Raw genomic sequence first — 24,846 nt, forward strand, 5'->3', positions numbered from 1 at the left:
CTTCCAATCGTTGAAAACATTGTTGACCTCAGCTCCCATGTCTGATTATAAACAGAAAGCAAATAAGTAAAAACATTTACCCACCTTTCTAGTAACCTCCCCTGCTTTTAATTAATTACTGGGACTGAAATTACATTTAAGTGCTATCCAAAGAAAATGTGAACACTAGTAATGTTTTCATTCATTTTTCCTGCTTTTATAACTTACTAGAGGATTTGGGGAAATCTATTTTAGCTCTATATTCTTACTTGTAAAATGAAGCTATTAGTACCTACCTCAAAGGTTGTTATGAGAATTAAATGAGTTAATATATATAAAGAACTTAGAAGTATGCTGGACACATACATGCTATAAAAGTGTTACCCCTTGTTATTAATAGTCATCTGTTTGAATTCATTCACATTTTTTTCTCCAGTTTTTCTCTTATCTTATTGGAACTTAGGGAATACGAATTTTGATAAAACAGAGATAGGAATATTATAATTTTGGAGCATGTTAGGCAACAGTAAGCTATGAGGGCTTGAGAGAGATCATTAGAGCACTACATAAATTATTCAAATTATGGAGAAAACATGCAAGGAGGGGCAGGAGAAAAGGTGGCCCGCTTTCAAAGATGAATTGTGTTCCTAAATTATTTTCTAGGGGCCACTGTGATTCCAATAATGGACTTGGAATTGTCCTTTGTTTCCTCTGCCCTGAGCACTATTGACTTCTCTGCCATGGGACTGGAGCTCAGATGAGCAGGATTGTCACCTGCCTTGGTGTGCTATCAGAGGAGTCAGATATTCAGCCACAGAGAGGAAGGAAGAACTGATTCACACCACAACATAAATGAGCCTTGAACACATTCCGCTGAACAAAAAAGGAGCCAGACACAAAGGCCACACATATCATTCCGTTTATGTGAACTATCCAGAATAGACAAATCCAGAGACAGAATGCAGAGTTATGGTTGTCAGGAGCTGGGGGGGATGAGAATGGGGAGAAACTGTCCAATGGATTAGGGATTTAGTATGGAATGATGGAAACGTTTTGGAACTAGAGAGAGGTGGTGGTGACACAACATTGTGAATATACTAAATGTCATTGAATTGTTTACTTTACAATAGTTAATTTTATGTTATGTGAACTTCACCTCAATAAATTATCTTAAAAGAGAGTAGTTGTCATCATATACAACATTTTCTACGGAAAAGCATACTTGAGTTATAAATAATTTCCGTACGATAGAGTTTTAGAACATAACTCAATCATGAAACTGAAAGTGCTTTGTATAAAGGGAAAACCATTCTGAGATAAGAAGAGATTAGACAGAGTGTTCCTGACATAGGTGACCATGACAACACCATTTTTTTTGTAGGAATGACATAATTTTATTCACATAATCATTTTGTGGGAGCTGTTGCAAAGCAGATCTGCAAATCCCATTACTGTACATTCAAAGTCACTTAGAAATGTCAACATAACATATTTGGGGTTATTTGACTTGATTCCTTGGTTTCACTTATTTATTGAATACAGTCACTAACTCAAGAAGAGTTGACATAGTGTCTTTAATCTTGAATATTCTTAGTCTGAATATTCTTAGATAGCTAGCTGGTTACTGCTAGATAGCAGCTATCCTTACTCTCTCTGCATGGCATTCTGATGATTTTTATCTTTCAGGGTACATTTCACAGAATGAGTAAATAGAGTTCCTCGTACAACTCTATATATGTTTTTCATTGTTTATTTTACAATGCCTTAATTTTGAAGTTTTTAATTTTATAGTTGCTTTTGGGAAAAATTTGCTCTAAATAAAGGGTTTCGTAGTTTTGTAGAGATACATACTATTCATTAGTTTAAAATTTGACAGTGTTGAAAATTTATTAACATACATTATGTATATTACTAGAAGATGCTTTAAATGAAATGATAATGCGAAACAAGAAACATCAGACCTAGAAAAAAATGAAGAGAAAAACTACAGAGAAATATCAACTCTTGTTTTTCTTATTTTGTCAGCTATTACATATTTCATTAGCAGTTTCATATAAGAACAAAGTCTCTAACTAAGTATTTTCTTGGAAACATAAGCAGCTATGGCAGGATAGTCACTAAAATAGTGCAATGTAGTCACTTTTGTAATGTCATCCCCTTTAATTCTGAACAGAACCTCTCTTTTGGTTATTGTTTTCATTAAAATCATTCAAGAATAATGCCATTCATTAAGCACATTCTATGTTCCATGAATGGTGCTAGATGGTGGATATATGAAGATAAGCAAAATAGACATAGTGTCTGCCCTCAGAGAAATTAAAGATTGGTAGGGAGATGGTGCATTAAACCATACCAGTAAAAGTGGCCACATGCTATGAGTACACGGCAGAGAGGATTCAGCTTTTCTGAAGAAAGGGAAGGGGAAAAGCTTCCCATAGAAAAGGACATTTAAGTTGCTATCAAAAGGGCCGTTAAGGGTTGAAATGTGTCCCTCCTAAAATTGATAGGTTATAAAGTCTAACCCCTAGTACATCACAGAGTGGCCTTATTTGGACATAGGGTCATGGCTCATGTAGCTAGCTGAGTATGACAAACCCCTAATCCACTTTGACTGATGTCTTTATAAGACAGGACACACACAAGGAGAACACCACGTGGAGACTGGAACTATGCTGCCATGAGCCAAGAAATTACCACGCTCGAGGAGAGTCCCAGAACAGGTCCTTCCTTAGTGCCTTCAGAGGGAACACGGCCCAACGGACAGGCTAGGCATCCTTGTGAAAGAGAACAGACCTACAAAGACTTTCTAAGGAGGAGGGGTCACAAAAGAGAGAGAGAATCATCTCAAAGGACGACACACTGTACATTTTAATTTTGAAAAGGGAAAATAAAGGGGGCTGAAAACAGGTCAACAGTTGACAAGGGCTGGTGGGGGAAGAGGTTGCCTACAAAGTGACACTGGGGAATTTGTTGGTGAGATTGAGCTGTTCTATATCTTGATCTTGATGGTGGTACACAATCACATCCATTTGTCAAAACTTAACAGATCTGTATTGTGAAAAGGTTGATTATTTTATGTCAAAAATTTACCCTCTTAAAAATTAAGAAAAATAATTTTCTTGAGGTTATGAATCTTTTAAAATATATACATATTTCCACTTCTTCATAATATGTAGTTAACTTTCAAAAATCCACATTCTGCTATTCTTGTTCATATATTTCACCGAAACACAGTTATCTATTTTTATTATATTTTTTTGCTGGAGTATATTTATACAAGGGTTTAAATCTATGCACTTGTACATCAATTAATTATATTTATTTTTGCCTTAATAGAAACATAGATATATGTATAGAATAAGGTTCGTCTAAAACAAATTGTGCTTATTTTGTGGTGTGAGATTTAATAGGATATCTACTTGAGGTTTTTTTTTTTATGCTGAGGAAGAGTCACCCTGACCTAACATCGGCTGCCAGTCTTCCTCTGTTTTGCTTGAGGAAGATTAGCCCTGAGCTAACATCTGTGCCAGTCTTCCTCTATTTTGTACGTGGGTCGTTGCCACAGCATGGCTGACAAGTGGTGTGGGTCCACACCTGGGATCTGAACCCGTGAACTCAGGCTGCTGAAGTAGAGTGAGACAAACTTCAATCACTATGCGATGGGGCTGGCCCCTCTACTTTTTTTTTTTTTTGTATTATTTTTAATTGCTTAAATTACTTATGATGGGCATGTACTATTTTTTTAGCAGGATTTTTTTTTTTCAAAACAAAGAAAACATCAAAAGTGAGAGAAGGTTAAAATGCTCATTTAGCAACTGGAATAATATAAATATCAGAATTGTTTTAAAATGATTTCTATGATCCCTCACTTTTACGGCATTGCAATCCTCTGAGAGACACCTGTAATGCTGTGTGACACAAAATGAGGAGACGCTTCTTAGCTACAAATGACCAGAAGAGGGTGCCCTGTCAGTCCAGTCCCCTCAAGATAGATCCAGCTCACGACGGACCATTGTAAAGATATCAAAGCTGTCTTCCTTACAAAAGTTGTAACTCTGCTTGCTTAAGTAATTGGCAAATAGCATCTTTCTTTAATCTTCAAGACCTTTCAGGGGTCAGATATCTAATCTTCATAAATATTGATGAACCAGAACAGATCCTGTCCCAAGAGGCCTGCACCCAAAGCAGACAGCTCAAGTCTGCCTCTGTTCATTGCAGTTAAGTCTCTCAGGATCATAGGATAAACATATGTAAAATTTACAAATCAAACCCAAGAAGGAAAACACAAACATGGTAAAAATTATTTGTTTTTATTTTTCAGTGCCTCCTTAAAAAAGGTATAGTTTTGTTAGTAGTACATTAATGAACTTAATGAAGTGACAAGTTTTTGTCATAGATATTAATTTACATTTACAAACATCCACCAAACCAATTAAAAATGAAATAAATATATTTACATTTCATATTTCTGGTATTTTCATTGCATTTTAATATGTATAAAATATATAACATTTATAATATTTTATTTACCTTGGAAAGCAACTCCAAATGTGCAAATAAGTGAATTATGATTTTAAAGTATTAAGAAGTAAGAATAAATCATAAACAAGAATTTTAGAGGTATGAACAAAGCTAAGCCTTAAGGAGAGCTCATGAGTATAGCAGTAGTAAGAGTAGCCAAGGGTTTGTTATTAATAGCGAAATATCTATACTTACCTTAGAAAGTTAAGCACAAGATCGTCCTTGAGCTCTTAAAGCTTCTCCACACCGCTGATTTCTAGCAGTAATTCTAAATAATTGTTAGGATTATTACTTTTCCACAATAATCACTCAAGCTTTTCTCAAATCCAACATTCAATGTAGACAAAGTTTATGAACAAGCTTTGTCATTGTAAATGAGAGAAATGTTGATCTATAAACTAATGCACCCAAAGGAAAATTTCTCTGTTTACATAGTTTATATGGACTTGACATTTATTTTCAAGTAATCCCTTTTCTTCATGCTGAATGACACTTCTGTGAGCAAAGGCTTTAAAACTATAAATTGGTACATGCCTGAAAAATGGGCAAGAAATGGTTAGGTGATTATTCTTCCTTTAAAATACTGTTGAATGGTAAATGTTGGGGTGTGCATTACACTTACATTATCTATTAAAGTCTTTTTGAAATAAATACTTGTTGCAATATAACAAATTAAAAATGCCCTTGCCTTAATAGACTTCAGCTTAAATTGTATTCTTTATCAGGTAAAATACATTATTATAGTAGTTAGCAAAGATTTCAAATAATATTTGAACTCCCTTCTCTGACCTAAGTACCTATAATATAATCCCTTTGAGTTTGCACTGTGTACACTATAATGAACCTTTTAAAGTGTTTCTGTGTGTGTATGTATATTATAATGTGTATATATACACACCCACACATACATACATACATAGACCAAGGCACTGGGGGGGTTAACACATAATTAAGCATTCTGCTGTTAAAATGTGCTCTAGTATAAATAAACTAGAATTTGATGAATAATCTCATGCATCTAAATCTAAATTACATGAGAAATAGAGATTTATCTGAGTATTTTTCTTCATTTCTAAACTTCCTCATTCAAGTAGTCCAAGTTATAACAAATGATAATGGCTAGTCATTGCATAATAAAGAAAATGTTAAATACTATTTGCTAGGTGATGAAAATCAGAATAATATTTTTTCAATAGGTGGCCGCTTGACTAATCATGTTAAGTAGCAATTTAGGCTTTTTATTTTTATAGATAGTATCAAAAATAAACACAATAATGATATCATAAATTTTAATTCAATGACAATTTACAATGTAAATTTAAAGTACATTAAGTATATGTATTTGAAATATATTTTTCTGACATAATTTGTGTTTAGCATTTTATCATATATATACATATATATGTGTGTGTGTGTGTGTGTGTGTGTGTGTGTATGGGTGTGTGTGTTGTACAAGGAGATATATACCCTGTTGTGCACCTTTTCTTTTTTCTTACACATGAGCTTGGGCTAGAAGATTACGATATAACAAAGGGGATATTAAATTAAATTGCCTTTTTGTATTTTTTAATTGGAACATTTACAAAATCTGACATTAATTTTTTTTAATGATTACATTACACTTACATAAAGTTTTAAAACTATTTCTTATTCTTTTAGCTATCTAGCCCATTTCATATTGCCTGTAGACCAGATTATCACACCGTGGACACATAGATGTTACCCCAATGTGGGGAACACGCAGATACAACTCGAGTTAGTAGTTGAGATTCTATAATGAACTGGCTACTACTGCTTAAAATCCTAAGGGTAGATACCTAGATCTACTCTTTCTCCATAAGTTTAAAAGTGGCCTACTGAAGCCTGCTTTGGGTGGGCTTCTAATTTTAGAATGACTCTTGTGTTTAATCAATACATAGTGAGCAAAAATTCTACAGTGGTATCCTAATTACAGATATGTATTTAGCTTTATAGTCAAAATATATTAAAACTGTATATTTTCCAATTTGCAATAGTTCTTTTAATAAAGTGTCCTAGATTCAACTTAACACTTGCCCAAGAACAATTATGAACCTTCACTCTTTCTTTTCAATTTAATGTGTTTAAGAATTAATCAGATGCAAAGTGAATTAATAATTTATAATGATTATAGAAATAGTTTGATATTAACTTCTTAAATTATAATGGTCTTGTGTCCTTTTTACAAATAATTTTTGTTTCCTTCTTGAGTGACTTTTTTTTTCTATTTAAAAAAAGAAAATTAAACCACCTTATTAGATACTTGGTCATCTTCACAAGGAAATATCTAATGTTTGATTTAGTTGGGAAAACAAGTGTTAATAAAAAAGAATTTTTTTCCTTTTTTAATAAGCAGCTCATTGTTTAAAAGCAGACCTCAGGACAGCTGCAGTGAAGGACAGAGAACATTTCCACGTTACACAAATAGCTGTGCAATACCTGGGACCTAAGTCATGAGCACACACTTTCAGTGCTTTCAAATTCCCATCCTTTCCACATTTACCTTCCTAAGACAAGCTACCTAAGTAACCCACAACGTTTGGCATTATTTAATCACTTTTTATGACATGGTAAGATAGAAATTTTAAATTTTATTTTCACATCTCACCTTATTTTCTCATAAAATATTGCTAAAATGGACAAAGGTCATTTACCTAACATAAATAATAGCTTTGAGACTGGCTGTCTGAGGACATTTCAGTCCACAATTAACTAGTAGGGTTAGGATTACAAAGAACTGTTTCTCACACATTTGTTGATATTTTTTCTCTATAAAGTTTTTGGGGGTCACTGAAAATTTATGAAACTTAATTTGATAATAAACCCCATTAGGTAAAATATGAATCTCCTTAAATGAAGGAAGGAACAAGAGGTTTGTGAATGTTTCCATCGTTCATAATTAAATTAGCACATTTTGGCATATTTATTTGACACTGGAAGCTAATAAAACATTTAGCATCCATGGTCCAAGGGAGAAATAGTCCCTTTCACATTGTGTCTTTCATAGGTCAATGTAATTATCATTTTGCAATTCTTAGGAATATTTTACGATAAGATAAACAAAATTGAAGTGCCAGTGAATGAGAATACAAGAGAAATCTAAATCAGCAAATTAAAGTACTTTCTTTTTTAATGAGAGTTTTTGCATCCTAGTCTCCATGCTGCAATATTTTTTTTTCTCCTTTATTTATTCATAATACAATGATAGGGCATTAGTTCATGATCTGGTCCAATATGTATTTGTCATACAAAATAATCTAAAATACAGAAATAACCATGTAATTGGTATTTTTATTTATAGGTAGCTTACAATTTTTATAGTATTTACATACTTCGAATCATTCATTCTTTTGTTTCCACTTTTGATGAAAGCAGTATATGGGTACAAATCAACTCAGTGAGAACAAGCTGTTCTGTTCATTTAGGATTATTCACAGATGCCTTTCAAAAAAGAAATGTTTTTGAGATTCCTAATGACCTTCTTTTTTCTGCTGAAATTTCAGTTTGACTTCACTGTTGACTTGGTGATATCATGGTTTCTCCAGTGTCTAAAATGATGAATATATTTATTCTGTTTACATAGTCATGGTAAGTGGCAATGCAAAACTCAGTATGTCAAGTTGTGTACTTGGCTTTGCTTGTAGTAGCAGAGCTGGCAGGAGCAGAAGCAGTAGCCTGACTGCCTAAAAAGAGAGGGTCCAAACAAGCTACTTTGGCAGCAAAGAATGAATGAATGCAGTGAAGAACAGCAAATAGATTTGAAAATTCCAACTCCTAAAAGGGAAAGAGAAATGGGTCCGATAACATAAAAATCAATTACTTTAAAAAACTGATAATAACTAAACAACTAAATAATAGCTAGACTTTTTTTCAAGTGCAATAATCTTAACTAGAATCACTTATATCTAATGTGTGGAAACTGTAGGCATTTTTATTCAATATGAAAATTTTATATGTATTACAGATTTACTTCAAAACATGGTCTAAGAGATTAAAATTTTATTCTTGATAAAGTATAAATAAAGAGAAACATGGGAGTAACTTAAAAAGTATTTTTATCGCCTTATACACACTTCAAATGATAAATGTGGATTAGAATAATTTTAAAAATACCCCTCACTGTTGTCTAGAATAAATTATTAGTTGTCATAGGAAATTGAATATGAAATACTGAAAACAAGGGGATATGAATGTTTATGACGCTAGGAGCCCAATGGTTCAGTTCCAAAAAATAATCCATGCAATAATTTTAAATTTAGTTAATTTTAATTGTAGTACTTAGTTGTTTAAAAAATCAACTGGAGCCCATTAATCAGAATTTTAGAAATATTTTTCCCATTTGGATACTTAAGGAAATTTGTAGCCCATCTACCAGTGGCAACCAAATGATATTTGTTGCAGTGAAAATAGAAAAAAGTTCTTTTAAACCACAAATGATGTCAGACTAGCTGTAAAATCATGAGGCGATGCTCAGGATAGATTTTTAAAAGCTGACATCACAAGTATTTTTATGAAAAACCATCAATAGTCCCATTAAAATGTTTTAATTCCAAGAGGATTGAGAGAAGACATACATCTATGTGCTTAATAGTCTATAGGGTAAACTTATCACAAAGAGGATAACTAGAGGGTAATAAATTATACAAAATTGCTGACAAAGTTGTTGCCATTTCATTACATATTTGCAATAAAGAATGGCGAATTACCGTTGATATGCACATTACTGAGTTTTTGCAATGTATATTAGTATGTAGCAATGGAAAATAATACAAAATGTCCATTCAGTTAGGTCATATTGTAATATCTACCACGTGCCAGCATTCTATTTAAATAAAATAACTCACTTTAGAAGTATTTTCTCAGGCCATGCCATAGGAGCACAATAGAGTACAATATAGATTCATAGTTATGTCAACATAGATAAAATTGCTATGCTGTCTCAGTAATTCCCTTCAAATTTTCAGTATTTCATAGTCAATTTCCTAAGGCAGATCTTGATTTATTCTATTGAATAGCAAAGATTTACTTTAACTATTCTAATTTCCTGAAATGCTTCCATCTTAAAATGATTTTAGTTACTTCACCATAATTACTTCAGAAGATTTATTTTTAACAGTCTACTTCAGTGGCACTCTGATATATTATTGGTCAACCAGCAGGATTACTCTTTCCTTAAATAAACCCCATACCCCTTCCTTCTTTGTGAAACCAGCTTATTTCACCTGCAGATTTTGAGTACTTACTGTGTCAACCCATATTAAGTCCATCAGATATGAAAAGAGTGGGATAGTTTGGAAAATATGAGATGTGTCTGTGTACTATTAAAAAGTAAAACAACAACAAATACCATGCAATTCATTCTTGGTAAAGAGGAGAGTATTGTTGAATGTTGCAACTAGGCAAAAATATAACAACTTTTCCTCAAAAATAATTGCAACACATCTTTATTAAATTGGAAATTATATCTTGGTTATCAAAAACCAAATAACTAAATATACAGAAATTTTTGGAAATATTAGTATTTTCAATTATTCATACATTGTCAATTATGTCAATTATTTGATGTAGATTAGCACTTTAAAATTTTTATACTTTTTTTCAGGGGAGTGAGGGGTAGACAGGAAATAATAGGTAATTAGAAGAGAAAGCAGAGAGCAGAGATGTATTCAAGTCTGGCCCTTAATTCCAATGTCAACTCATCTTTCCTCTGCCTCAGCGGTCACCTTTGATAATCATATCCACTCCTAGGGCTTCAATTATCACTTCTATATAAACTAGTAGCATTCTTTTACTCATTTCTAATGTGAATCCTAGACCTACATGTCCATCTATCTACTGAGCATCCACAGATGACTTCCACCAAGTTATTTACTATCTCTTTGTAATAAAGCTCTTCTTAACCCCAGAATCTCACCAAACATAATTCTCTTCAAAACTTAACCATTCATTCATTCAATGAATATGTATTGAGTGCTTACTATGCATCTAGTCTTTTTTTTTTTTTTTCAGTGAAAAGATAGAGTAGTGAGCAAAAAAAGACAAAAAAAAGTCCTGATAGGACTTACATCCTAGAGGTAGGACATAAAATAAAAGAAAATAAATAAATTAAATATAATATTTCTGAATATTATAATAAGTGCTGCCTAGAAAATAATGCAGAGAAGAGAGCAAAGAGTGTGGGAGGGAATGTGGGATGGGAACATCCACATTGCTATGTAGGCATAACCTGAAGGGCACAAAGGAGCAAACCATTTCAATGTTTGTGGGAAAACACTCCAGGCAGAAGTGCAATTTCAAAGGTCCTGAGGTAGAGACAATCTAGGAGAGTCTGAGAAAAAGCAAGGGGCTATTAAGGCTGGAATTGAATGAATTAAAGAGTAATTAATAGGAAATGATGTCAAATAAATAACACAGGCCAGAATTTACAGTGCCATTTGGGCCCTTTATGACTTTTACTCTGAGTGACATGGAAAACCATTGGAGATTTTTGAGCAGAGAAGTGGCAGGGATTGACATAAGTCTTAAAATGATAATTCTGGCTACACTATTGAGAATGAGTTGTTTGGGAATAAGATTCAAAGAAGGGAGAGAGCTTATAAAGTTTTTTAATAAAGGTGTGGGATTTGAAAGTAAGGTTGAATTAAGAACGATTGAAAGATCTCTAGTGGAGAAACTGGAAGGAGAGAGTTATTGTTTACTAAAGTAGAGAAATTGTGGGAAAAGTAGGTTTGGCATGAAAGATCAAAATTTTGGTTTTAGATGTGTTACATTCGAGAGCATATTAGACATACAAGGTGTAAGTAGATAGCTGTATATATTAGTGTAAGCTTAAGGGAAAAATCAGGGTTTGGTATAAAAATTTAGGATCTATCAGCATACAGGTGACACATAAAGCTGTGGTCTGAATGAAAAGATCAAGGTGTGGAACGTATGTAGACAAAAGGATTAAAGACTCATTCCTGGGATCCTACAGTATAAAAATGTGGGAAAGATGGAGAAGAACCAGCAAAGAAAAAAGAACAGTAGTTGCCAAGAAAGTGAGAGAGAAAAGCAGATCCTGGTAAAATGACAACTGGAAATTGATCATTAGATTTAGCAACATGGAGGTCATTTATATCCTTGACAACAGAAGTTTTTATGGAAAAGTGGAAGGAAAGGCTCATAGAAATGGGCTCATAGGTAATTAAGTAGAAAGTAATTAGATAGTGAATATAGATAACAACCCTGTAGAGGAGTCTTGTTATTTTTTCCTTAAATGAGCAAAGAAATGGATCAATAGGTGAAATCAAGAATGTTTTTCCAATGTTTAAGAAATTAGGGAGCACACAAATATATAAAGCAAATAGTAACAGAGCTAAAGAGAGAAATAGACAACAATACAATAATAGTAGAGGACTTTAGTATTCTGCTTACGTCAATGGATAGATCATCCAGACAGAAAATCAATAAGGAAACATTGGCCTTAAATAACACATTAGACCACATGAATTTAATAGATATATACAGAACATTCCAACCAAAGGCAACAGAATAAACATTTGTCTCAAGTGCACATGGAACATTCTCCAGGATAAATCATAGGTTAAGTCACAAAAGAAGCCAATAAATTTAAGAAGACTGAAATCCTATCAAGCATTTTTTCTGACCACAATGGTATGAAACTAAAAATCAATTACAAGAAGAAAACTGGAAAATTCACAAATATGTGGAGTTTAAACAACATGCCACTGAAAAACCAATGGATCAACAAAGAAATCAAAAGGGAAATCAAAAAATACCTTGAGAAAAGTTAAAATGGAACTACTACATACCAAAACTCATGGGTTGCAGCAAAAACAATTTTAAAAGGAAAATTCATAGTGATACAGGCCTACCTTGAGAAAAAAGGAAAAATTTCAAATAAACAACTTAACTTCACACTTCAAGGAACTAGAAAAAGAACAAACAAAGCCTAAAGTTAGTACAAGGAAGGAAATAACAAAGATCAGAGTGGAAATAAATGAAATAGAGATTAAAAAGACCATAGGAAAGACCGATTAAAAAAAAGCTGGTTCTTTATAAAAGATAAACAAAAATTGACAATCTTTTGACTAGACTTACCAAGAAAAAAAAAGAGAGGACACAAATAAATAAAATCAGAAATGAAAGAGGATATTACAACTGATATCACAGAAATACAAAGGATACTACATTGAACAATTATATGCCAAAAAATTGGACAACTTATAAGAAATGGATAAATTCCTAGAAACATACAACTTTCCAAGACTGCATCATGAAGAAATAGAAAATCTGAACAGACCAGTTCCTAGTAAGGAGATTGAATGAGTAATCAAAAACCTCCCAACAAATAAAAGTCCAGGACCAGGTGGGTTCACTTGTGAATTCTACCAAACATTCAAAGAAGAATTAATATCAATCCTTCTCAAACTCTTCCAAAAATAGAAGAGGAAACACTTCTGAACTCATTACTCTAATACGAAAACCAGATAAAGACAGCACAAGAAAAGAAAATTACAGGCCAATATCTCTAACAAATATAGATGCAAAAATCCTGAACAAAATATTAGCAAACTGAATTCAACAATACATTAAAAGGATCATATAACATGATCAAGTGAAATTTATTCCAGGGATGCAAAGATCGTTCAGCATCCACAAATCAATCAATGCAATAAACCACGTTACCAAAATGAAGGATAAAAATCATATGATCATCTCAACAGACGCAGAAAAATAATTTGACAAAATTCAACGTCAAGTTATGATAAACACTCTCAATAAAGTGGGTATAAGAGGAGTGTACCTCAACATTATAAAGGTCATATACGAGAAGCCCACAGCTAACATACTCAATATTGAAAACCTGAAGGTTTTTCCTCTAAGATCAGGAACAAGACAAGGGTGCTCACTCTCACCTGTTATATCAACATAGTATTGGAAATCCCAGCTAGAGCAATTAGAAAAGAAAAAGAAATAAATGGCATCCAAATGGGAAAGGAAGAGGTAAAACTATAGGCAGATGACATGATATTATATAGAAACCCTAAAGACTCCACCAAAAAACTGTTTGAATTAACAAATGAACTCAGTAAAGTTGCAGGATAGAAAATCAATATACAAAAATCTGTAGTGTTTCTACACATTAGTGATGAACTAATAGAAAACAATCCCATTTAAAATTGCATCAACTAGAATAAAATATCTAGGAATAAATTTAACCAAGGAGGAGAAAGACCTGTATACTGAAAACTAAGAGATACTGATGAAAGACATTGAAGAAGAGACAAATAAAAAGAAAGATATTCCATGCTCATGGATTGGAAGAATTAATGTTGTTAAAATGTCCATACTACAAAAAGCAATCTGCAGTTCAATGCAATTTGTATCCAAGTTCCAATGGCATTTTTGGAGAAATAGAACAAAGAATCCTAAAATTTGTATGGTACCACAAAAGACCCTAAACAGCCAAAGCAATCTTGAGAAAGAAGAACAAAGCTGGAGGCATCATGCTCCCTGATATCAAACTGTAATATAAAGCTATAGAAATAAAAACAGTATGGTATTGGCATAAAAACAGACACATAGACAAATGGAGTAGAAGAGAAAGCCCAGAAATACACCCAGGAATATATGATCAATTAATTTATAGCAAAGGAGCCAAGAATATACAGTGGGGAAAGGACAGTCTCTTCAATAAATAGTGTTGGGAAAACTGGCCAACCATATACAGAAGAATGAAACTAGACCACTATCTTATATCATACACAAATAATACACAACAATACACAAAATGCATTAAAGACTTGAACGTAAGACCTGAAACCATAAAACTCCTAGAAGAAAACATAAGTGGTAAGCTCCTTGACATAAGTTTTGGTGATGATTTTTTGGATCTGACACCAAAAGCAAAAATAAACAAGTGGGACTACATCAAACTAAAAGTTTCTTCACAGAACATAAAATCATCAATAAAATGAAAAAGCAACCTACCTAATGGGAGAAAATATTTGCAAATCATATATCTGATAAAGGGTTACTATCCAAAATATATAAAGAACTCATTCAACTCAGTAACAAAAAAAAATATGATTAAAAAATAGGCAGCAGATCTAAATAGACATTTTTTAAAAGAAGACAGATGGACAAGTACATGAAAAGAGACTCAGCACCACCAATCAAGGAAATGTGAATCAAAATTACACTTCAATAAAAACGGTCACTTTACTGTCCTTAAAACTTTAAAAATAAATATCAACAAAATTTTAATTCATGTTTTGTCATGTATATTTTTAAATTATGTACAGTAAAAATAATTGTCCAAATTAAAAAAAATAAAAATAAAAATATAGAGTTTAATTAAAAAATCTGAAGTATTTTTCTTAAGGATATCACATAGTTGGATCTTTTCTTAAACTTCATTTTGCTAATCTCTGCCTTTTGTTTGTAATGTTTAATCTATTTACTTTAAGTGTCATTTTACAAAAAGTAAAATATGTCTATTGTTTTCTTTTTGTTTACAATATATCTTAGTTTTTTTGTTTATTTATTCCTCCATTACTGCCTTCTTTTATGTGTAGTTCATCTCAATACCAATTTAATTTCAGTAATATTCAAAAATTTGTTCCAAAATACCTCTCTTCCCTCACCTTTCATTTATGCTATTAATTGCCATACATATTACATCTTTATAAATTACAATCCCAATGACACAGTTTTGTAATTCTTGTTTTAGGCAATTGTCTTAGGAGAAGAAAAGAATTACAAACAAAAATGTATTTATACTGTCAATTATATTTAATTATGTAGTTACCTTTAATATTGTTCTTAATTTCTTCATGTGGATTCAAGTTAGTGTCCTTTCATTTTATTCTGAAGAACATTAGTACTTCCTGTAGTGCAGATCTCTAGTGGCAAATTCTGCTATTATTGTTTAATCTAGTAATGGTTTAATTTCTTCTTCGTTTTCAAAGGAGAATTTACCTGGAAGAACTCTTGTTTGATAATCTTTGTTTCAGCACTGAAATATGTCATTTCAATGCCATCTGGCCTCCATGGTTTATTATGAGAAATCACCTGTTACCCTTATTAATGATCCCATATATGGTTTCAGTCATTTTTCTCTTGCTGCTTTCAAGAGTCTCTATTTTGAGCTTTTATAAAGTTTAATAATGATGTTTGCTTCTTTTTGTGTTTATCCCCCTTAGAGTTCATTGATCTCCTGGGTTGTGTAGGTTAACGTTTTTCATCAAATTTGAGAAGTTTCAGACATTTTATTTCTTCAAGTATTCTTTCTGATCTCCTAGGATTCCTGTTATGCATATGCTGGTACACTTGACGCTGTCACATAAGTTTCTGAGGATCTATTCATTTTATTTACTTATTGTTTCATGGTTCCTTAGACTGGATTTCTCTAGGGAATTTTTTATTTCAGTTATTGCACTTTTAAACTATAGGATTTCACTTGATTCTGTTTATTATTTCTATTTCTTCATTGACATTCTTCATTTAATGAGACATCACATTTTCTGTTAATGCTTTTGGCATGGCTTCCTTGAGTCCTTTGAACATATTTGTGGTAGACAATTAAAAATGTGTCTAGAAAGTCCAATAGCTGGATTTACTCAGGGAAAGTTCCTACTCACAGCTTATTTTCTTATATAAAGATCACAATTTTGATTCTTTGAATGTATCATAGTTTTTGTTTAAAACTGGACATTTCCAATAATATACTCTAGAAATCAGACTCTCATCCCTGCCCTAGGGTCTACTATTGTCACAGTTTGTTATTGTTCTCCCCCCCTTTTTTTAGTGACCTTCCTGGAGTAATTTATAATTCTGAAAAGCCTAGATTTCCTGTCAATGTGGTCAGTAGAGTCTCTGCTTGTTTATCTTGGTGGTCACCCAAAGATTTGACAGATATTTCCCTAAATGACTTGAAGCAATGTCTTCCAACTTTTCCATGGGGCTCTGTGTGTATTTTTTGATATTCCTTCAATGGTCTGGCAGTTTACAACCCTTTCTAAGCCTTTCTTCCTTCTTTCACAGGGTTGTTAAGAGCAGCTACAGCTGAGACCTCAGGGCATCTTTTCTGGTCACACACAAAGCTCTGCATGCCCATGAGTCCTTCTAGGTTCTCAGGAATATATTGGAGTTTTTCAAAGACCCTTACGGATATCTCGTTCCTCAGATCTTTTTAAGTTTTTCCCTAGCTTCCTGTTTGCCACCACTGGTATCACCGATTCAGATAGCTATAATCTTAAACTGCTGCTAATTGTTTTCAACAAATACCATGGGGTAGGGCTTTTTCCAATGAACAAGGTCTGATTCATGTCAGGTAATTACAAGCACTGCAAATGGACTATCCAAGGAGCTGCCAGATCAAACAATTACAACTTTTTGTAATTTGTGGCTTCTGGACTGCTGGTTTTCACAGCTAACATATTTTCTAGGCTGCTCATTTTCAAGATGATAATGGAGCTCCGGAGAGGGTGATAGGAATAGGGCAAATTAAAATGCCACGAACCTCTCTGTTCTTACCATAATTTACCTGTTTGTTTTTAATAAATGTTCTACATTTATTGCAAACATTTGGTTAATTTCCAGAGTTATGAAAAAGTTAACTCTGATAATTTTGACTGTTTTCTCATTGCTTTTCCAGAGAAATACAATTTCAGAAGACCTTATTGTGCCATTCTGGAAGCCCAACCCACATTCACATTTGATTTCTTAAAATGCCTTAAGATACAGTGATTTGCAAAATTTATGTGGTCAATAAATATCAATTCATTTGCTTTGTGATGTTTACAGGCATAGACCAGATTCCAACCTATTGTTTGTGGATTCTTCCATTTTACTCTCTTCATCTACATTATGGGTTCCCAAGAACAACAGCCTGTATCTCTTTGTGGTTAGGATTATGGGTTTATTATTTACCTCTATCTCCTGACTTCCATTCCAAGGCTTGGTAAATAAAAATAGAAACTCATTTAATTTATACTAAGCTCTTTATTTTCAAAGTCTCTTAAGTACTTCTATAATCTTGATTTAATGTAATCTTGTTTAATAGTCTTGTGTAATGCCTTTAAGTTAATTTAAAGAAAATAAGAAACATATATATGTTAATATCAAGTTTATACCATTTTTCTAATATTAATTAGGAATGGTAATGTGCCAGCCAATTACTGGATACCTGGAACCATAAATTTGAAGGAGACATGACTGTTGCAGTTAAGAAACTCACCTGGAGCATGGTTAGACCTAAATTTAAACAGTTAATCCCAATGTAAAGGCAAAGGACTCTAATATGTACAGCTTCATAACAATTCTATGGCAGTTGTTTTCATAATCAAATAATTTTTTAGGTCAAAATTCAGTTTATTTTTTCCATTTTCAAGTGCTTTCATGATCATTGTAATTTTTGCTACTATTTCTTTATTAAGAGAAGATAACAGAATACCTTGTCACTATACCCTGTATTTTAAATTACTTTACTTTCTTGGAAAATGTTTTCAAGTGTATCTTTAGTCCTAAAATTCTAATTTTCAAAATATTTTTACTTATATCAATTAAATAAAAAATATAATTACATTTCTTCTATAGGTAAATGGTGATTCTTGTCAAAAAAAACACATTACACCCTGGACATGTTCGAGGCAGTTAATATATTTGCTTTACCTAAAAGATGCCAATTTAAGTTTTATAGTTTACCAAGTTAAAAAAGAATGTTTTGGACTCTTAACATTCATGGGTAAATAGAATTCAATATCATATGGAGAAAATAAGAGACTTGAAAAATAAATTATGTACAAGGAGAAAAAATGCTCAGTGAGAAGTAAAGCTGGTTCAGAATCCCCAGCGATTCCCCCTGGTGGAGAAGCTCTTTCAAAGTAAAGACACATGCTGTCCAGTGTCTCCTTCATCACAGATGCCTTCTCCTAATCCAATCAATAACTTTAAGTAGAATCTCAGATAAGACAAGCAGTATGTAAATCACACACACACGCACACACACACGCACACACACGCGCGCACACACACGCACACGCACACGCGCACACACACGCGCACGCACACACGCACACACGCACACACACACGCGCGCACACACGCACACACACGCACACGCACACACACACGCACACACACACACGCACACACACGCACACACACGCACACACACGCGGAATTGACTTCAATTTTTCCCGATTTATTTCCAGCTGCTTAGTTTCTTTTACAGCGTGAAGCACCACCAAGCACTGACTGACGCCCGACCCGCACAGTGAAGCAGGCGCCCCCACCTATCCTGCTTTTTCTTCTCCGTAATCTAAACAGCTAGTGCTCTGGACAGTTTGTAGTGAGAGGGAAAAGGTCTTAAAATTTAAAAACTCTTTGTTTCCAGGTGCCAAACAGAGTCAGAAATTGCAAAGAGCAGGATAGATAGGAAGATGATCCTTCATTTTTGATGCAGAGGGGGATCCTTCATCCCAAATGCCTGCCCAGTTGTTTCAACTTCCTCATTTATGAGACTTGAATGAATTTATGAGAATTCCTCATTTATAAGGAATTTATAAGGATTTATAAGAATCCATCTCATAAATTCCTCATTTATGAGAATGAATTCCTGTTTCGATTCATTTAGATTACCAGTCATTCTCCACCAAAATGCAAACTTCAACACATCATGAATTCTTTAGTGGGGATCTTTGACAGACATATACTGAGCATACAAAATGTTCCATCCATTGTGTCATATATTCAATCCCTACCCTCAAACCATAGAACATTTCATCCCTTGAGCAATCTTTTAAGGAGGGCACTTTTATTCACAATTTATAACAAGAAAAGGGAGATTTATAGAGATTAGCTAGAGAGTGGCATTACTGAAAGTCAATCCTCCATTTCTGATTCATGTCTTACTAAACCATAATATATGCAGCATGGAGTCTCTGAGACTGTGGAGACTGGAGGTGGGAAAAGATTTTGGGGAAGAAGCCTTAAACAGAGTTGGAACTCTATCTAAAATTATTTCCAAACTCTGTACTGTTCTACTCAATAGAAAAACAGTTTTATTGTTCCTTCCTTTATTGTACCGTGCAAAAAGCACTACCATGGATTCCAGATCTCAAATCCAGCAATTTAGGATCAATATGCTGTGTACACTAGATTAGGAAATATTTTAGCAGTGTTTCCATGGGGGGAGCTGTCATGAATTTCAAAGAATAAAGCTACAACAATGCTTTTAGAAGACAGCCTGTTTTGAAGTTGGGGGAATGCCTGGCCACACTATACCAAATTATAATTTAAAAAATACATATACATAAAGATGAAAATAAAATGTTAGCAGTAGTAAAGAAAAAATATATATATATTAATATATATATATTTTTTTACCTAGAAAATTTAGTTATGGACAACTATGAAAATATGTTAGTAATCCTTGATATACTAGTGGCTATAGTAATATCATATAAAAACCACTTTTTTAAAGTTCCCAATTGCAATAAAATAAGATTTTCTGTAAATTGTCAAATAACTAGAATATTGCTCATGACCTCAATTGGGAGCCATTCCCCTGTTCTAGGAAAGTTCTGAGAAGTTTAATGAGACTTTGGAAAACAGATGGGAAATTTATTGAGCTTTTTGAGTAATAAAGTGAGAATTAATGAGTTTCTGCTTTCAGAGAAAAAAGTATAATAGGCTTTTGTATTATGACATTGTTCTTATACAGCCATAAAACAATAAAGAAAACAAAGTTCCCCTAACTCTCGTGTAAATCCACATGACTTTCTTCAGTATTTCTGAGACTTTTTCCACAACTAAAATTTAAATTTTATTTAGAACTTTTAATCTTGTAATACATATAGCAACTCAAGCAATCATGTTCACTCAAATCATATTTCTTGTTAAATAAGCTCTGGTTATAATGTATTTGCCTTGTAACTGGGAATGTACATATGTATTATTAAAATAAAGCATGTTTTATTAAAAATTATCTACTTATTATCACATATGGCAAGATCTAAGTCCACTCTCTAAACCATTTTATCACTTTTTAAATCATTTTCAAAAGAAAAGAAGCATTGTTAACAGCCTCTGTTTTGAACCACTTTTTCTAACTCCTTTTTCAAATGCTAGCTCACCTTTTCTTTTATTTGTTTTATTGTGATAATTTTGACATATAAAAATTGTATATATTTAAGGGGTACAACTTGATGTTTTGATATATGTATACATTGTGAAAAGAGTATTACAATCAAGCTAATTAACATATGACCTCTATATAGCTACTATAGTATGGGGGGGGATTTTATTTAAGATCTATCATCTTTGCAAATTGCAGGTATACAATACATTATCGTTAACCATCGTCACCACATTACGCACCACACTACGCACCACACTACGAAGAGACCTCTACTCATCTTGTAGAAGTGAAACTTTATACCCTTTGACCAACGTCACCCCATTTCCCCCTCCCCCCCGGCCCCTGGTAATCACCATTCTACTCTCTGTTTCTATAAGGTTGACTATTTTAGATGCCACTTATAAGTGAGATCATGCAGTATTTATCTTTCTGTGTCTTGCTTATTTCACTTAGCATCATGTCCTCCAGCTCCACCCATGTTGTCACAAATGGCAGGATGTTCCTCTTTTTTAAGGTTGAATAATATCCCATTGTTTACATAGTCCACATTTTCTTTATCTATTCATCCACTGATGGACATTTATATTGTTTCCATATCTTGGCTATTGTGAATAATGCTGCAATGAATATGAGAGTACAGATATCTCATCACGATGCTGACTTTGTTTCATTTGGAAATATACCCAGAAATGAGATTGCTGGACATTTTTATAATTCTATTTAATTTTTTGAGGAACATCCATACTGTTTTCCATAATGGCTATACCAATTTACATCCCACCAGCAGTGTACAAAGATTCTCTTTTCTCTATATCCTTGCCAATATTGTTATTTTCTGTCTTCTTTATAATAGCCATCCTAATAGATGTGAGATGATATTGTGGTTTTGATTTGCATTTTCTTGATAATTAGTGATGTTTAGCACCTTTTCTTAGCCATTTAAATTTCTGCTTCTGAGAAGTGTCTCTAATTAGGTCCTTTGCCCATTTTTTAATTATTTGTATTTTTTGTATTGAGTTGTATGAGTTCCTTATATATTTTGGATATTAACTCATTATTGTATATATGGTATGAAAATATTTTTCCCATTCCATAGGCTGCCTTTTCATTTTTTTATTATTTTCTTTGTTGTGCAGAAGCTTCTTAGGTTGAGGTAGTCCAACTTGTCTATTTTTCTTTTGCTGCCTATGCTTTTGGTGTCATATCCAAAAAATTATTGCCAAGACCAATGTCAAGAGGGTTTTTCCCTATGTTTTCTTCTAGAAGTTTTATGGTTTCAGGTCTTACATTTAAGTCTTTAATCCATTTTGAGTTGATTTTTATGTATAGTGTGGGACAGAGGTCTAGTTTCACTCTTTTGCATGTAGATATTCGGTTTTCCCAGCATCATTTGTCCTTTGTCCAAAGAGCCTGTCCTTTCATTGTGTTCTTGGAACCCTTGTCAATGATCAGTTGACCTTTAATGTATGAGTTTATTTCTGGGGTGTCTATTCTGTTCCATTGTCCAAATGTCTATTTTTATGCCAGTACCATACTGTTTTGATTACTATAGCTTTGTAATATAATTAGAAGTTAGGAAAAGTGATGCCTCCAGCTTTATTCTTCTTGCTCAAGATTGCTTTGGCTACTTGGGGTGTTTTTGTGGTTCCATATGAATTTAGAACTTTTGTTTTATTTCTGTAAAAAACATCATTATGATTTTGATAGGTATTGGGTTGAATCTATAGATTGCTTTGGGTAGTATGGATATTTTAACAATACTAATTCTTCCATCATGGACATGGGATGTCTTTCCATTTACTTGTGTCTTTTAAAATTTCCTTTGTCAATATTTTATAAACTTCAGTGTACAAATCTTTCACCTCTTTGTTTGAGTTAATTCCTAAGAAAAATTTTCCTTTTGTTGCTATTGTGAATGGGATTGTTTTCTTAATTTCCCTTCAGATAGTTCATGTTAGTGTATAGTGACACCACTGAGTTTCATGTGTTGATTTCGTATCTTGCAACTTTACTGAATGTGTTTATTATTTCTAACAATTTTTTGTGGAGTCTTTGGGGTTTTCTATATGTATATGATCATGTCATCTGCAACCAGAGATAATCTTACTTCTTTTCTTCCAATCAGGATGTCTTTTATTTCTTTTTCTTGACTAATTGCCTTGGGTAGAACAGATGTTGAATAGTAGTGATGAGAGTGGGCATCTTTGCTTTGTTCCAGATGTTAGGAGAAACATTTTCAGTTATTCCCCATTCATTATGATGTTAGCTGTGGGCTTTTCAAATATAGCCATATTATGTTGAGGTATGTTCCTTCTGTACGTAGTTTGTTGAGAATTTTTATCATGAAAGGATGAAGAATTTTGTAAAATGCTTTTCTGCATCCACTGAGATGATCATGGAGTTTTTAACTTTTATTCCCTTAATGTGTTATATCACATTGATTGATTTTTGCATGTTGAACCATCCTTGCATCCCAGGAATAAATGCCACATAGTAGTGGTGTATGATCATTTCAATGTGCTGTTGAATTCAATTTGTTAGTATTTCAATGAGAATTTTTGCATCGATTTTTATCAAGGTTATTGGCCTGTAGTTTTCTTTTCTTGTGTGTCTCTGTATAGCTTTGGAATCCAGGTGATGCTGGCCTCATAAAATGATTTGGGGAGTGTTCCCTCTTCTATTTTTTAAAGGAGTTTAAGAAAGGTTGGTATTAATTCTTCTTTGAATGTTTGTTAGAATTCATTCATGTAGCCTTCTGGTCTTGGGCTTTTCTTTGTCAGGAGGTTTTTGATTACTGATTCAATCTCCTTGTTTGTTATTGGTCTTTTCAGATTTTCTCTTTCTTTTTGATTCAGTCTTCATAGGTTTTATGTTGCTAAGAATTTACCCATTTCTTCTAGGTTATCCAATGTATTGATGTATAATTGTTCATAATAGTCCCTTACTCTCCTTTTTATTTCTGTGTCCCGTGTAATGTCTCCTCATTTCTAATTTTATTTATTTGAGCCTTCACTTTTTTTTCTCAATCTATTTCCAAGTTTTTCAACTTTTTTCTTTTCAAAAAGACAGCTCTTAGTTTTATTGATTTTTTTCTATTGTTTATTTGTTTTCTATTTCATTTATTTATGCCCTAATCTTTATTAGTTGCTTCCTTCTGCTATTTTGGGTTGGTTTGTTATTTTTTTATAGTTCCTTTAGTTGTAAAGTTAAGTTATTTAATTGAGATCTTTCTTCTTTTTTAACGTGGGACTTTCCTTTTAGTATTGCTTTAACTGCCTCCTGTAAGTTTTGGTAAGTTGTATTTTCATTTTCGTTTGCCTCAAGTATTTTTTAAATTCCCTTTTGATTTCCTCTTTTACCCAATGGTTTTTCAAAAGTTTGCTGTTTAGTCTCCACATATTTATAAATTATTCTGTTTCCTGTCTGTCATTTATTTCTGGTTTCCTTCCAGTGTGGTCTGAGAAGATACTCGGTATAATTTCAAACTTCTTAATTTTGTTAAAACTTGTGTTGTGATCTAACATGTGATCTATCCTGGAGAATGTTCTGTGCACTTGAGAAGAATCTGTATTTTGCTGCCATTAGATGGAATATCCTGTATATGTCTGTTAGGTTCGTTTGGTCTATAATGTTGTTCAAGTCAGCTGTTTCCTTATTGATTTTTTGCCTGAATGTTCTATTCTGTACTGAAAGTAGAGCATAGACGTCTACTATTATTGTATTGCTTTCAATTTCTCCCTTCAGATCTGCCAATATTTGTTTATATGTTTATAACTGTTATAGCTTCCTGTTGAACTGACCCTTTATCTTATATAATGCCTTTCTTTGTTTCTAGGTTCAGTTTTTGACTTAAAGCCTATTTTGTCTGGTATAAGTACAGTATTGTTTTCCTGATTTCATTTAATTGTTTATCTGTATTCTCTTGTAGCTCACTGAGATTCTTTAGAACGATTATTTAGAATTCTTCGTCGAGAATCGGTGGCTATCCATTTCTTTGGTGTTGATTACTGGAATTTTGTTATGTTCCTTTGGTAGTGTCATATTTTCCTGATTTCTGCTGTTCTTTGTTTCCTTGCATTGAATTCTGTCCATTTGAAGAAGCAGTCAGCTATTCAGACTTTATGGACTGGCTTCAGTAATGAAGAGTCTTCACCTGGGAAAGGGGGAGAGAGAATAGGGGG

The 24,846-nt window shown here is 33.0% G+C and overlaps 1 protein-coding gene across 5 annotated transcripts in view; it reads right to left on the reverse strand.

Annotated features, from left to right (window-relative positions):
- Positions 1-5,541: 5,541 nt before the first annotated feature.
- Positions 5,542-24,846, reverse strand: part of SNTG1 (syntrophin gamma 1) — a 334,797-nt gene continuing 315,492 nt past the window's right edge. For all 5 annotated transcript variants that reach the window (XM_087420584.1, XM_087420581.1, XM_087420583.1 and 2 more), the window contains one exon: positions 5,542-8,292. In XM_087420584.1, coding sequence (XP_087276710.1) covers positions 8,134-8,292 — 159 coding nt within the window. In that variant the 3' untranslated portion in view covers positions 5,542-8,133. The remainder of the gene's footprint in view (positions 8,293-24,846) is intronic.

Source organism: Ceratotherium simum, chromosome 31 (assembly GCF_057802395.1).
Source record: "Ceratotherium simum simum isolate JZ-2026a chromosome 31, ASM5780239v1, whole genome shotgun sequence".
Taxonomy (NCBI): domain Eukaryota; kingdom Metazoa; phylum Chordata; class Mammalia; order Perissodactyla; family Rhinocerotidae; genus Ceratotherium; species Ceratotherium simum.